General features: G+C 40.7%; 1 protein-coding gene across 2 annotated transcripts in view; it reads left to right on the plus strand.

The window, feature by feature from the left end:
* Window positions 1–251: 251 nt before the first annotated feature.
* Window positions 252–13,571, plus strand: part of SCFD1 (sec1 family domain containing 1) — a 45,883-nt gene continuing 32,563 nt past the window's right edge. Inside the window, exons 1-10 of one of the 2 annotated variants that reach the window (XR_013228473.1) lie at window positions 252–524; window positions 2,988–3,058; window positions 4,110–4,198; window positions 5,061–5,151; window positions 5,916–6,038; window positions 7,426–7,513; window positions 9,114–9,203; window positions 10,095–10,150; window positions 11,389–11,474; window positions 12,917–13,016. Coding sequence is in view for 1 of the 2 variants with exons in the window: in XM_077323018.1 (XP_077179133.1) it covers window positions 494–524; window positions 2,988–3,058; window positions 4,110–4,198; window positions 5,061–5,151; window positions 5,916–6,038; window positions 7,426–7,513; window positions 9,114–9,203; window positions 10,095–10,150; window positions 11,389–11,474; window positions 12,917–13,016 (825 nt within the window). In the remaining variant the exon portion in view is untranslated. The remainder of the gene's footprint in view (window positions 525–2,987; window positions 3,059–4,109; window positions 4,199–5,060; window positions 5,152–5,915; window positions 6,039–7,425; window positions 7,514–9,113; window positions 9,204–10,094; window positions 10,151–11,388; window positions 11,475–12,916; window positions 13,017–13,571) is intronic. The other variant, XM_077323018.1, reaches the window with a different exon arrangement.

Below are 13,571 nucleotides of genomic sequence, written 5' to 3' on the forward strand. Positions count from 1 at the left end.
GTAGTCCATGAACATCTGGAGGACCATAGGTTGACTACCCCTGCATTAAGTTGCTACTTTTTACACTCACCACAAACAGCGGGCGCGAGGTCTACAAAGCCAGACCGGTTTAAAACTGCATCCCATTAAAAGCCCACCTTCACCAGCGGCTAAATGGACTGGGGGGGGGGGATTCCCCCAAACAGTCCAGAACGAGGCGATGGTTGCTGCGCCCCCAGGCCTGTGGCTCCTGCCGCCCCCCACCAGGGTCACGGAGCGGGCCAGCTTTGGATACAGTCGTCGCAGCAGGAGCAGAGAGAACGGGAACAACCAGGACAGAGCCAAACTTCCGGCTCCTGGAGGCTCAGCCTAGCCGAAGGGCTTCTCCTTCTCCACGCAGCGGCCAGCCACGCCGCGCCTTGGCTGAGGCTGGAGCCGGCCCGGGCCGCCACGTCAGCCGGCGACTGCGAGCGCAGAGGTGAAGGGGGCGGAGTTGGGGAGAACCGAGGGAAAGATGGCGGCCAGCATCCGGGAGAAACAGACGGGTGAGTGAGCGGCTGGCTCCCTCGCTCGCCCACGGACTCGCGCGGGTGTCGTCGACTGCGGCCCTCAGAACAAGCGGGCCGGGGCGCTGTCGGCTGGAGGCTTTGACGGGGGGGGGGCGAGGGGGGTTAAACTTATGATTGTTGTTCTCCCCTGCGGAGCACGGAGGGTATCCGTCCGCCCCTCCCCTATCCTCCCCTCCCTCGGGGGGGGGGGGGGGTTCAGAACCTTCCCCTGTGTGGTCACCCCTGAGCCTCGGGGCTTCGTGCACCACCGGGAGGGCGTTCTGAACTTTCTCGTTGGCCTCTTGAGTAGGGAGCTTTCAGTCCTCTTGACCCGGGCGCTGTAATTGCTGCGGGGCCTTCTGCATTGACGCCCTCCCCAACCCACCCACCCACCCACCCCGGTTTGCACATCTGTATCCCGCTGACTTGGGGGTCCTTTTGCAGTCCTCGAGTAGAATGGATACAGAAGTCGGTACTGAAACAAAAAGAGTGGGAAGGTATGACTGCCATAAGAACACAAGTGACTGTCATGGAGGGTTTCGGAACTCTTCCTCAAATTCAGAGTGGTTAATTGTTAAAACTGGAAGGCTTTCTTGCCTTAAGAAACTATTTATGTGTTATTTGAAGATCTGGGAAGAAGTGGTTGGCAAGGTATAACAATAACAAGATATCCATAAATGGGAATTGTGTCACCTATGCAAAGCAGCAGTCAGGGGTTTTGTGGTTTAATAGTCTGGACTTCTAATACTTTTCATCAACCTTGGACATTTTGATATCTTTTGGAGTGAGTTCTGTTGTCTCTGAGTGCCTCAGCCAGGTAAAGCACCGAGAGTGCTGCCAACAGATAGGCCCATACTGTAGTCCAGCATACAGCCACAAAAGGACTAAAAGGTTCTGTCCTGAAGGTGTCTGTGCAGAAAGGAATAATTCAGCAACACAAGTGCAGAAAGGAAGAGTTTATTTCCTGTGTACTGTCATCATGTCAAAGATGCTGGCAGTTACAACATGGACATCCTAATTTAGAGAATTTAGAGAAAAAGAGAAAAGATTTCTCATTCTTCCATCATTATGAAATGATATCCCTGATCCAATTTCAGTTATAAAGCTAATACAGATCTTTAATAATGTTCTGTAGTGGTGGGATTTTACTTTCCTAGATTTCTTCTTCTAGATTTCTTCTTCTGTTTCCATCCTAAATAGGTACATTTCTCCATTTGTCCATCTACCACTTTAAAATATACATTTATCTCTACTTGTTTTAGTGGGTTAATCAGTCTTTCTTTGTCCCATAGTCTTCTGTATGCTGCTTCTAAGCTGGGTTAATTCTTATTGAACATAAGAAACAAAACTGCAAATACTGTTCCATGTCTTTCATCTCCCCTTTCTGTAGAGATATGTTTTAACTAACATAGAAATTTAGTCATCCTTGTTTTGTGATCAAATATAGTGGCTGCTTAAAGCTGTCATAATCAAGACCCTCATTCCCTTTTCATTAATTTCAGACTGGTTAGCTCCCATCAGATAGCAAAAGTGTTTTTAAATATAACCTAATATTGCAGTTTATCTCACATTACATACAGTCTGCGGGATCAGACTGTACCCCTAATTCAGTAGTCTGTTTTTATTCATTGCCAGAAAGATATGGGGGGGGGCACTAACATGGTATGAAAATATCACCCCTGCCTGTCTTAGTTGTCCTAATGTGTGGTACTCAAAGGCTTTTCTGAACAGTTGCCATAGTAATTAATCAGTATTGATAGATTTACAGCGCCATTCTATTAAAGTTAATTAGTCAAATTTAGTCAGAAGGGCTGACTCCCAGAAAAGTGTTCTAAGGATTTTACTGTTCATTTTCATGCATTTTTTCTAATCCATCTAAGATATTAATATAATCTAAGGTAGTGGCCATGTTCTACTTGACAGGGCATTCTGTAGAATGAAGTAATTTCAGTTTGTGACACTGATTTTTTTGTTCCCTGTGCACAAATTTCCCCCTCATGCTATTTCTGAAGGAAAAGAATCCCCAGGTACTGCATGAGGATGGAATAAGCATCCCTTCTCTCACAACATTAGAATGTAATTGCCTGTCTCTTAGAGTGGCCTCTTAGATCTGCTTGGGCTGACTGGAATATATTGGTAGAGGCCAGCTTTAACTCCCTGGCTACTGCTGAAAGGTACTGGAAGGAGGGAAAGGAGCTGGCCTGGGTAGCAAAGCAGAAAGAGAAGTAAGATCTCCATAGCTAAATCATAAAGGACAAATGAAGAAGGACACTCACCATGGGGAAGGCATACAGGTTGTGAGCAGCATGCTCACAGAAGAGTTAGCAGGTACCTGAAGGATAGGAATGGGCAAGTGGGTAACCTGTACTGGCATACTTAGATTAGTTGCTCAACATCTTGATTGCTACAAGGGGGATAAGGAGAAATTTTAATAACAGAAATCTGTTCATTCTTTTTCAGTGGCTCTGAAGCGTATGTTGAATTTTAATGTACCTCCTGTTAAAAATAGCACAGGTGAACCTGTATGGAAAGTAAGTAAAATGCTATATCACTTTGGGTAATTCGATCATTCCTTGGTAATTTGTAGTTTCAGATTAACTTGCTTGTTGTGATTTTTCAAAGCAATGTTTCTGTAGAGCTAGTTTAATAGATTTATGTACTGGAGCAGTTGCTGCTGATGAAAGCTTATATAACTGTTTAAACTCTGGTACAAACCATAGCAATCCGAGAATATAACCACACCTAAGTAACTAGAAGAAACTGTGTATTTAGATGGTTGATTAATGAAGTATTATCAGCTACATGACACTGGAGTGGAAGATTGATAAATAAAACTGTCTTGTATCAAAGCAGTGATGGGATCATCCCAGCATTTTGTAAAGCTGAACTGCAGTTGCATGCAACTGTTGTTCATATCAAAGCCATACCATACCGAAACTCCCCTTCTAACAATGTTGCTAGCCCTGGAAGAAAGATTCCAGTAACAGTACAAGGAGGCTAGTTTTGATTGGCAAAGCTAGGTGTGGGAGAGAGAATAGAAGCACTTTAGCTTTTAAAATTATGGGAAGAGGCAGTGGTGGATCTTTGTCTTCTTGAATTAATCCTGGGACCCACCCCTCCCAGTTCATTATTTTTGCTTAGTTTTTTAGAACAACTTTTCGTCTCCACAATACTTTTTTCTTTCTTTACCATTGCTCCCTCCTCATTTTGTATTATAGACTGGCCTTTTTTGCTTGTCTGCATTTGTGAAATATTCATCTGCCATTTTCATTCTTAAAAAAAATTAAAACATGAGGATTTGCTCATGTTTCTTTTACATCTTAAATGTTGATAAAGACTTTTTGTTGGCTGAATAACAGAGTCCAAGAGCACAATGTTGGTGTACAGCTTCTGTTAAAGTCCAGTGATATGAATTATGATAGCAGAGCAGTAGTACTTGGGAAAAGAACTTTGCTACCCAGCATTGCAGGTGACTGAGTTAAGAAATTCAGTGGTGGCCCTGGCTGTATATGTGTTTCTCTCCATGAGTGTAGGAAAGTGTTGGAAGCAAGTATACATTTATTATAAATGTTTATGTTGCAGGTTCTCATTTATGACAGATTTGGCCAAGATATAATATCTCCATTGCTTTCTGTGAAAGAACTAAGAGACATGGGCATTACTTTGCATCTGTGAGTATTTTGTGGTTAGGTTTGGTTACAAGTTTGGTTTGGTTACATTTATTTTTTATTTTTTTATTTATTGTATTTATATACTGCCCTCCCCGAAGGCTCAGGACGGTTTACATGAAACAACAAAATGGTACAGGTAACATCATTCTGGTAATAGAAAGGTGGTAACAACAATAACATTAACACAATAACAATAACAGCAATAAAGGAAGATGAAACTGCAAAGAGCCTTAGCTCTACTCGTACTGAGACCCAGGGGATGGGTGGATTTGTTAACAGTCATGGTAAGAGGGGAGGTCTTGGGGGCCAATTTGAAGTGATGGATAGGTTGACCTCAACTAAATGCCTTTTGCAGGCCTTGTGGAACTGTTTAGGTTCCGTCAGGGCCTTGATCTCCTCTGGGAGCTCGTTCCACCAGGTGGGGACCAGAATGGAAAAGGCTCTGGCCCTGGTTGAGGTCAAGCAGGCTTCCTTGGGGCCAGGGACCACCAGGTGGTTGGAAGTGGTAGATCGCAAGGCTCTTTGAGGGGTGTAGGTGGAGAGGCAATCCCTCAGGTATACTGGGCCAGCATGGTGTAGTGATTATAAGCAGTGGACTCTAATCTGGAGAACTGGGTTTGATTTCCATCTCCTGCACATGAAGCCTGCTGGGTGACAGTCACCGTTTCTTTAGAGCTCTCTCAACCCCATCTACCTCACAAGGTGCCTTTAATGGGAAGAGGAAGGAAAGGTGATTGCAAGCTGTTTTGAGACTGTTTAGGGTAGCCAAATGTGGAGTATAAAAGCCAACTTCTTCTGGTAGGATTTTGTTTTTTCTTTTGCTAAAAGCATGTTTATAAATTGTGTCCTTTTATTTCCCCAGTCTTCTGCATTCTGATCGAGATCCTATTCCAGATGTCCCAGCAATATATTTTGTCATGCCAACAGAGGAGAATGTTGACAGGCTGTGCCAGGTAATATAAATCTGGAGTAAGAACTAAGAGTTTGTGTGTATTGCAACACAGAGTCCATGGATGGAATTGTTCAGTTTATGCCAGGCAGAGAGAATGCTTGGGCTAGATGGCAGCTGCAAGTGTCTTAGGACTGCTGCTTTCCTGGTGGCAATGAATAGTCAGTGGCAGTAATAAATCTGCTTTCCAGTGTAGTGCTACTTTAGCAATATGTCTTCCTACTGCTTGGAAAGCACATTCTAGGCATGATAGTTTTGGGGTGGGGGTAAGACAAAACTACTTGTCGCTGCTAACAGTGCAAACATGTGGCTTATTGTGATTATTTATATCTGTACCTGCAGTTTCCCAGTCTGCTTTCTGGCAGACATATTGCCTGTATCTGACAGGTCAGGTAACAAGTGCTCGTTGAAAAGTTGCAGATTGAAAGCTGGGTTGTCAGGCATACCTGAAGGCTGTTAACCAAAAGGATCTCTGTCGATCCTGCTGCTCAAACTCCTTACACCATATATTAGGGCACCGCAATCTTCATATTTCACAATTCTCAAAGAGCATTATTGTACCTAATTTGTGTGTTTGTGTGCACGGGCTTATGGTCATCTGTGCAAGCCAAGCTACATCCATTCAAGAATACATTGCAAAATCTTTTGATAGTATGTCATACATTAAATAAGTATTAAACTTTAAATACCTTTCTATGTAATAAGTTAATATTGTTGAATATTCTTGTTAACTAAAAACAATAGTGTAATGTTCGCTTTTTCTTGTAGGATCTTAGGAATCAACTTTATGAGTCTTATTATTTAAATTTTATTTCTGCAATTTCAAGAAGTAAACTGGAAGATATTGCAAATGCTGCTCTTGGGGCCAGTGCAGTAACACAAGTGGCTAAGGTACAGTGTTAATGATATATTAATATAGGAATCTCCATTATTTATATACAAATCTATTATACAGCATAATAAACATTCTTCATAAGCTATGACACCATGGATATTGACGTTTTGTATTCAGTTGCCTCCATCATTTATTATAAATATCTGTATCAGGCTTTCTCAACTTTTTTACTGTTGATAATCCCCTGAAACATTTTTCAGGCTTTGAGAAACCTAAGAAGTGACCTGGTCATGCAGAATATAGTTGGGAAGCATAGCTGTGTACATGCCCACCCAGGGCCCCTCTCCTTCCCACCCCCTCCAGGCCCATCAGTGGCCATTGGTGTGTGTGTGACATAAACTATAAATCTTTAGCAAATTAAAAAATATATATAAAATTTACCAACTCCCAGCCATTTGGGAAATGTTACTAGAGCCATCAAGAAACCCCAGGGTTTCGCAAAACACTGGATGAGAAACCCTGTTCTATACCCATGTCTCCAACAAAAATGTGACAATTCTTAATTAATTTAACTCTTCTCAGAATACATTTAGCCTTTTAAAATGAGTTCCATTTTTAGGTACACATGTCTTTTGCTCAAAATATTTTTGGTGGTTATATAACTAGTAAAATAGACAGGACACCTTCTACATTTATATTCAGAATTTTATTTTATTTCTCAATTATTTCATAAATATCAGACTTAAGGTCTTGGTAATCACCATTAAGGCCATATGTGGTCTGGACCCAGTGTACCTGAGGGATCCCCTCACCCCCCCCAAAGAGCTTTATGCTCTGCCACTTCCAACTAGCTGGTGATCCCTGTTCCCAAAGAAGCACACCTGACCTCAACCAGGGCTGAAGCTTCTCTGTCCTGACCTCCACCTGGTGGAATGGGCTCCCAGAAGAAATCAAAGCCCTGCCAGAGTTAACTCAGTTCTGCAGGGCCTGCAAAATGGAGCATTTCCACCAGGTATTTGTTAGAGGTCAACTGAATCAACAACATCTCCTGGGCCCACAGAACCTCCCCTCTTCTGAACTGAATCCTGAACTGACCAACCTTTGGGGTCATAGTTAATATGTTAACGTTGCTGCATTAGTTATGTTATGTCAGTTATGAATTATTATGCAACCACTGTTGCTACTGTTCATTTGATGTTCTGAATTATAATGAACATGTTCTCCTATGTTCTTTAAGTCAACCTCCCTGAGCTGCAAGAGAAGGGCAGTGTATAAATATAAGAAATCAAATAAATAAATGGTACATGGCCAAAGAATGTGTTAGTTGAGATGATTATAATTTCACAATTATTCTACTGTAATATTAAACTACACAAATAAATGCTGTGTCTCAACAAGGCATAATTACATTTCTGTCAATGATCAATTTGTTTGCATTTATAGGTTTTTGACCAATATCTTAATTTCATTACTTTGGAAGATGATATGTTTGTACTCTGCAATCAAAATAAGGAGCTTGTTTCATATCGTGGTAAATGGATAATTTTTTTTAACATTAAATATCTGGCATTGAAATCGGCATAATAGTGATACATTCTTTGTGCATGCACAAATTTTTAATGTAGCTGTTGAATTTTACTACATTACTCATTGTTAGTTCACCTTTATTCAAAAGTTACAACAAACCATAAAATCTCAACAACCCAACAAAAGGTTTCCACATAATGACCAGATAAAATCAAATTTAAAATAAGAGAATTAACGCAAGATAAAGTTTAAAATTTGCTTTAACTGACCCAGCTTTCACCAAATACTGTGCAACCTCAATAATAATTTCTGGGTTGTAGTTGTTCAGTAAATGTTGGCATACCTTCTCTTTGTCCTACATAACTCTTAAGGAATGTGTTTATAATTTCAACTGCATATTCTTGATTTTATTTATTTAATTCATATTTATATACCACCCTTCCCGAAGGCTCAGGGCGGTTTACATAGAACTGAAAAAATTATACAGGAAACATTACATATAACATATAACTAACTATAACATTAATATTATTAACTAATAGTATCAGCATAACCGTATAACACTAACAATAATAATACAAACAGGTCCAGGAATCTTGGTGGGTATCTGGTGGGGAGAGGGAGAGGTGGGGTCAGGTGCCCTGTTGATGCTGTTGACTGATTGTGCCTGGCTTCAGTCAAATGCCTGGTGGAGGAGCTCCCTTTTGCAGGCCCTATGCTCATAATCAACATGCTGATAGGCTGTTGATTGAATTATAAAAGTAAATATGCACAGAGCTTACTTTTTCTCCAGTTAAAATATCTCATTGTTTCATAAAATCCTGGATGGAGCTTTTCAACTCATTGTTTTTGTCTTTTATTGTAGGAGCTATTCATTTAGAATGGATCTTTTAGTTTAGAACACATGCTATGTAGAGTATGATTAGGGAAACTGCAAAAGATTGTGGGGAGTATTTAATTGTCCCTTCATTCACTTTATCTTCTTTCACTTCCCTGAATGCCCCTGTAACCTCTACCCATCCCTTACAGTGTTCTTTCCTTCTCACCCAGCAGAGTGAGGATTCAACCCATGATCCCCCAGATATAGACTTAAGCTCTAACTGTTGCACCGCACTGACTTGAACGAGGCTTCTGCTGAGCAATAGCTAGGAGCCAGTCCTGAGTGAGTCATACAAGTTGCAGGGTAACAAGTCACTTGGTGGTTGCTCCTGGCCCTGACGAGTCCTCCTTCAAAGCCCAAAACAGCCCTCAAAAGGACCCTGCCCCCTCCCCCTGCCTTCTACTGACAGAAACCAAGGCTGGAACCTCCTGGCAATATTGTACGTTTGACTAGCAATGACCATTGAAGGCATTCATTTATTAAAGCTATAAATGCAGCTTTTATTTTGTGGCGGCGTTAAGCTCCCCACTACATTTTTTTGTGTTTTGTTTCTGATTTTCATGAAAACCTGGGACACTTTAGAGATTTATAGAGATCTCTCTCTTGTCTTTTTATGGCTCTAATCTTTAGATTTACATATTCAAAGATTTGACCATGTGGAGAATCAGATATTGATGGAACAAATTATTCTTTCTCTTTTTTGAAAAAAAAAAAAACATTCTAGCCATTAACAGACCAGACATAACAGACACTGAAGTGGAGACTATTATGGATACAATTGTTGACAGCCTTTTCTGCTTTTTTGTTACGCTTGGTAAGTGTAAGTTTATTGTTATTACAGCTGAGCAGGTAGCTGTTGGGTACATAGGGAAGAAATAGGGCTCTGCAGAACTCTTCATCACTTCAAAGGCCGATTGCAGGCATGGCTTTGATTCCATGAAACATGAAACATTTGTATGTATGTCCCCTGCAACTCGCAAAAGCTAATGTGGGAGTTGTAGGATCTATGTGGATAACAGGCTTCACAATGTGGGGACTGCAGTGAGGATGGGGAATGGGACAGGCACCACTGTTACATCAGATGAATTTCTTTTGCCAGTAAAAGCACCACTGGCAGAAGAAACAGGGTAATTTCACATAGTACCCCCTCTCTGTGCAAGCCCTAATGCCCACATAGTTCCCGCAATCTTCAGCATGAGTGTTAATAGGGCAGGAAATAAGCATGTCATGAATAGTTGAGAAAGTGCTTCCTCCTGTTCTGCATGACATCAGCTGATTGTTCCTTCCCACTGCTATCCCTGCTTCTATACCCATATATTGCACCCCACAACATTCCCAAATTTTTGAGATACCCAGGAAAACAGCATTAGTAAGGAGGGTTGGCCAAGATTCTTTCCACAAACCTTCAGTTCTCATTTGTGTGGATCCAAGCCATTAATCTGCACTTCCTTCATCAAACCAGTAGTAAAAATAACCATGTATCAGATCAGGGAATGGTTCTATTGAGAAATAAAAGGTACATAGGCTAGTTCAGGAGACAGGTTACTAATGTCAGGGAATTTCTGAGCAATTTGAGCTTTAGAAAAATGTTTTAACTGTTTATGAGATATTCTTTAGTGGTCAATATAAAACTTGTGTGTCTTAGATATATGCTACATGTTGTAACAAAAGATTTAACCAGTTTCCATTTTTTTATTTTTAATAGGAGCAATTCCAATAATCAGATGTTCAAGAGGAACAGCAGCAGAAATGGTGGCAGTGGTGAGTTGTGAAGAACAAATAAAACTTTCACATCAAAGAAAACACTGAAAGCATCCAGCAGTTTGTTTGTTTTAACTAAGTCAAATTGCAGAAAAGACAGGACTAGTTGTGTCACCCTATAAAGCTGTAATAATTCTGCATTAGTAACACAAACTTAGAAGACATATTCCGGAACATTTTCAGTGCATATTATGTTCACACATATTAGATGTGTGGTGTATTTTAAATAGCTGCAGCAGGAACAGCTGAATAAAGATCACCTGCTTAGTTATGACAGAAGGGATGAGAACCATAGGAGTGGCCAGGATCCCTTCCCATTCTAACCAACATGAGAAGAAGGAACAGATACTTCCCAGGCTGAGAGGGAGATGTCCTGGAATAAGATGGGTTACAATTAGGGATGGGCATGAAGCAAAAATTGTCATGAATTTTGTCCTGTTTGTGGTTCATGAACAGAAGTTTGTGGTGGGTTTACTATCATGAACTTCCACAAACATTTAAAGCAGCTCATGGATAGAGCAGAAAGCAGATACTTAAAGGGACTATATGTCCCTTTAAACCCCTGCTTTTTGTTCCCTGTGAAAGTTGCAAAAACAGTGGTGTGGCAGGAAGGCCCCTGGGGACTTTAAAAACTAAAGGGACAGCACAAGATCTTGAAATACCTGCACATTAGGGATTCAAAATGAGCTTTCTAGCAGGAGCAGTCTCCAGGGACAGCTTACCTGGCATTGAGGAGAGATGGTGATGCCTCACATACCTGATGTTTGATTTCCAGAATTTCTTTCAGGATGATGAAAGTTCTTAAAGTGTATAGACCTGAGTAAGAAATGAGATTGATATATTATAAATTATTAAATTTAGGGAGGAAAAATGCAATGGAGAAAGGGGTCTGAAACAGTGGGGCTTTGTTGTAGGATAAGTCTTACTTTGGGAGGGGGCATATATGTGTCTGTCAGTAGCACAGACATTATATGCTTTGTGTTCATAATATAGCTATCTCAGGAATAATGAAAGTTAGTGTAGCTGGCCTCACACCAGATTGTGCTTGGACCACTGGGTAAATTAGATTTTCTAGTAAAGAAAATGCAGTTGATGGGGGGGGGGGGGGGGGCGTTTCCAACTCCTTGCTATTCTTTCCTGTTTTGTGATTCTTTATACCATTTCTTTTTATAGGAGTTCTGGGTCTAACTTGTCATTTGAGCAAGCTTTTAGAAAAAGTACTTATTTTTTCCCCCTAGAAACTAGATAAGAAACTCCGAGAAAACCTCAGAGACGCCAGGAACAGTCTTTTCACAGGTGACACGCTTGGGTCTGGACAGTTTAGGTAACATTTACTTATATATTTCAGGAACATTTTTGAAGCCCTGTACATATAGACTTTTAAGCCTGAAGCAACTTATTGTACTTCTTTAACAGATTAAGTTAAAGATTTAGAAATATTTTAAACTTGCTTGAATTATTTATGTAAGGATTATAAGCATTAACAGTATTTGAATAAAGGGGAATCTTGTCGCCTTTGTTCTCCATTCATTCAACATGAAGTACGTAGGCTTCAGATTCATTCAATATGAAGAGCATAGACTTAGATCCTGTGCAGCATGCATAAGGATGTCATTCTTTCCTGTCTTCTCCTCCAATACCACCAAATGCTACAGCTGAAGGCTGCAGAGTTCTCACAAACAAAAAGCTACATGGCTCAGTAGGCTGCAGTAAAGAGGGAGAACCTGAACCAAATCACCCTCCTATCAGTTGAAATTCCATTGGTGCAGGAGCAGTACCAACCAGTTTCTTGTTAAAACAATTCCTGCAATCCTCAGTGTTTTGGAGATCTTTGTAGAAGTCTACAGGGCAGGGAATGGAAAGAAATCATGTTCTGAGCATGCCTTACATGTGAACTCTGTGGGCTTCAAGCTATGCATTTCACATTTTTTTAACATTTATTTATTTAATTTATTTATTACATTTTTATACCACCCTCCTTTGTGCCAGCTCACAGCATAGATCATATTCCAGTATAATATGAGATACAATACACTGTAAAAATTAAACTCAGTAAATTGTATCAACATTATTGAACATTTAAACCAATAACCATTTAACTAATTAACATATAACCATGACTTAATAGATTGGCTGGACTGGAGATTGCCCTGTGATGTATCCAGTGGGCATATCTGATTGGAGTGGGTTCTAGGGGACCCGGTAGATATTATCAGCTCACAGGCCCCAACCAAAAGCTTGGCAGAAGAGTTCTGTTTTGCATCTGTGGAACTGTGCTAGCCCCAGCAGGTCCCAGATCTCTTCTGGCAGCTCATTCCACCAAGTGGGGGCCAAGACAGAGAACGTCCTGGCCCTGGTTGAGGCCAAACATGCTTCCTTGGAGCCCAGGATCACCAGCGAGTTGGAATCTGGCATTAAATAGAAATATGTTTTATATTTATGTTTGTATTATTAATTTCTATCCTACCCCTCAGTGTCTCGAGGCATCTAACAACAACAGAATTTACAATAAAAATACTCATTACAATTAAATAACATCTGCAGCTCTTCCATAAATAGGCTAACAACATCCCACCTTATTGGTCCCAGTGTAAGTATGGTTGGGCGACCCAAGCAGAAATGGTTAAAAAAAACTTACCACAGAGGTAGAGAGAAGTGAATATATATACATCCATGTATAGTATGTTATATTAAACATTCTACAGATTTCTGCTATTAGATATGCAGAAACACATGCTAGTACCAACCAGATATTTTTACTTGCAGTTTCCAAAGACCTCTATTAGTACTTGTTGACCGAAATATCGATTTGGCAACTCCCCTGCACCATACTTGGACCTACCAAGCCTTAGTGCATGATGTACTGGTAAGATTTTCTTTTGTGACTACAGTTTATTTTTTTGCATTTTACAGCAGGCTTCGTAATACAAAATTATAGTACACTGTACTCCTTAAGCAAGCAATGACACAAAGTAGCTAAAAAACCCTCTATCTTCCCAGAGAGAGGAGATTAATGAATACACTCTTGACCCTGGAAACGGTAGAAAGTATTAGAAAGGATAGTCTCCTGCTTACATTTTGCGAGGATGCAATTAGTGCAAATAATGGCTTGGAACCGCTGGAGTTTTTCAAGGCACAAAGATTTCTGCCTGCAGAATATGACTTTCTCATCTCCCCCCCAAAATGTTCCTGCCTGCACAAATGCTGCTCATAGGGGACTCCACCCTTCTCCACTCCAGAACCGGATTTCTGGGTGCAATTTGCGCTGCTATGAGAAGGAAGATGCAAAAGAGTCATGCTACAAAGGCAGAAATCCTCCTGCCTGCAGAAAAATTCCAGTGAATCCAAGCCATTGAAGAGATCAAGATGAATGTTGATGATGATGGCATGTAGGGTCTCATCTGGATTAAAATTAAGAGAA

The sequence above is a fragment of the Paroedura picta genome, chromosome 2 (genome assembly GCF_049243985.1).
Source record: "Paroedura picta isolate Pp20150507F chromosome 2, Ppicta_v3.0, whole genome shotgun sequence".
Taxonomy (NCBI): domain Eukaryota; kingdom Metazoa; phylum Chordata; class Lepidosauria; order Squamata; family Gekkonidae; genus Paroedura; species Paroedura picta.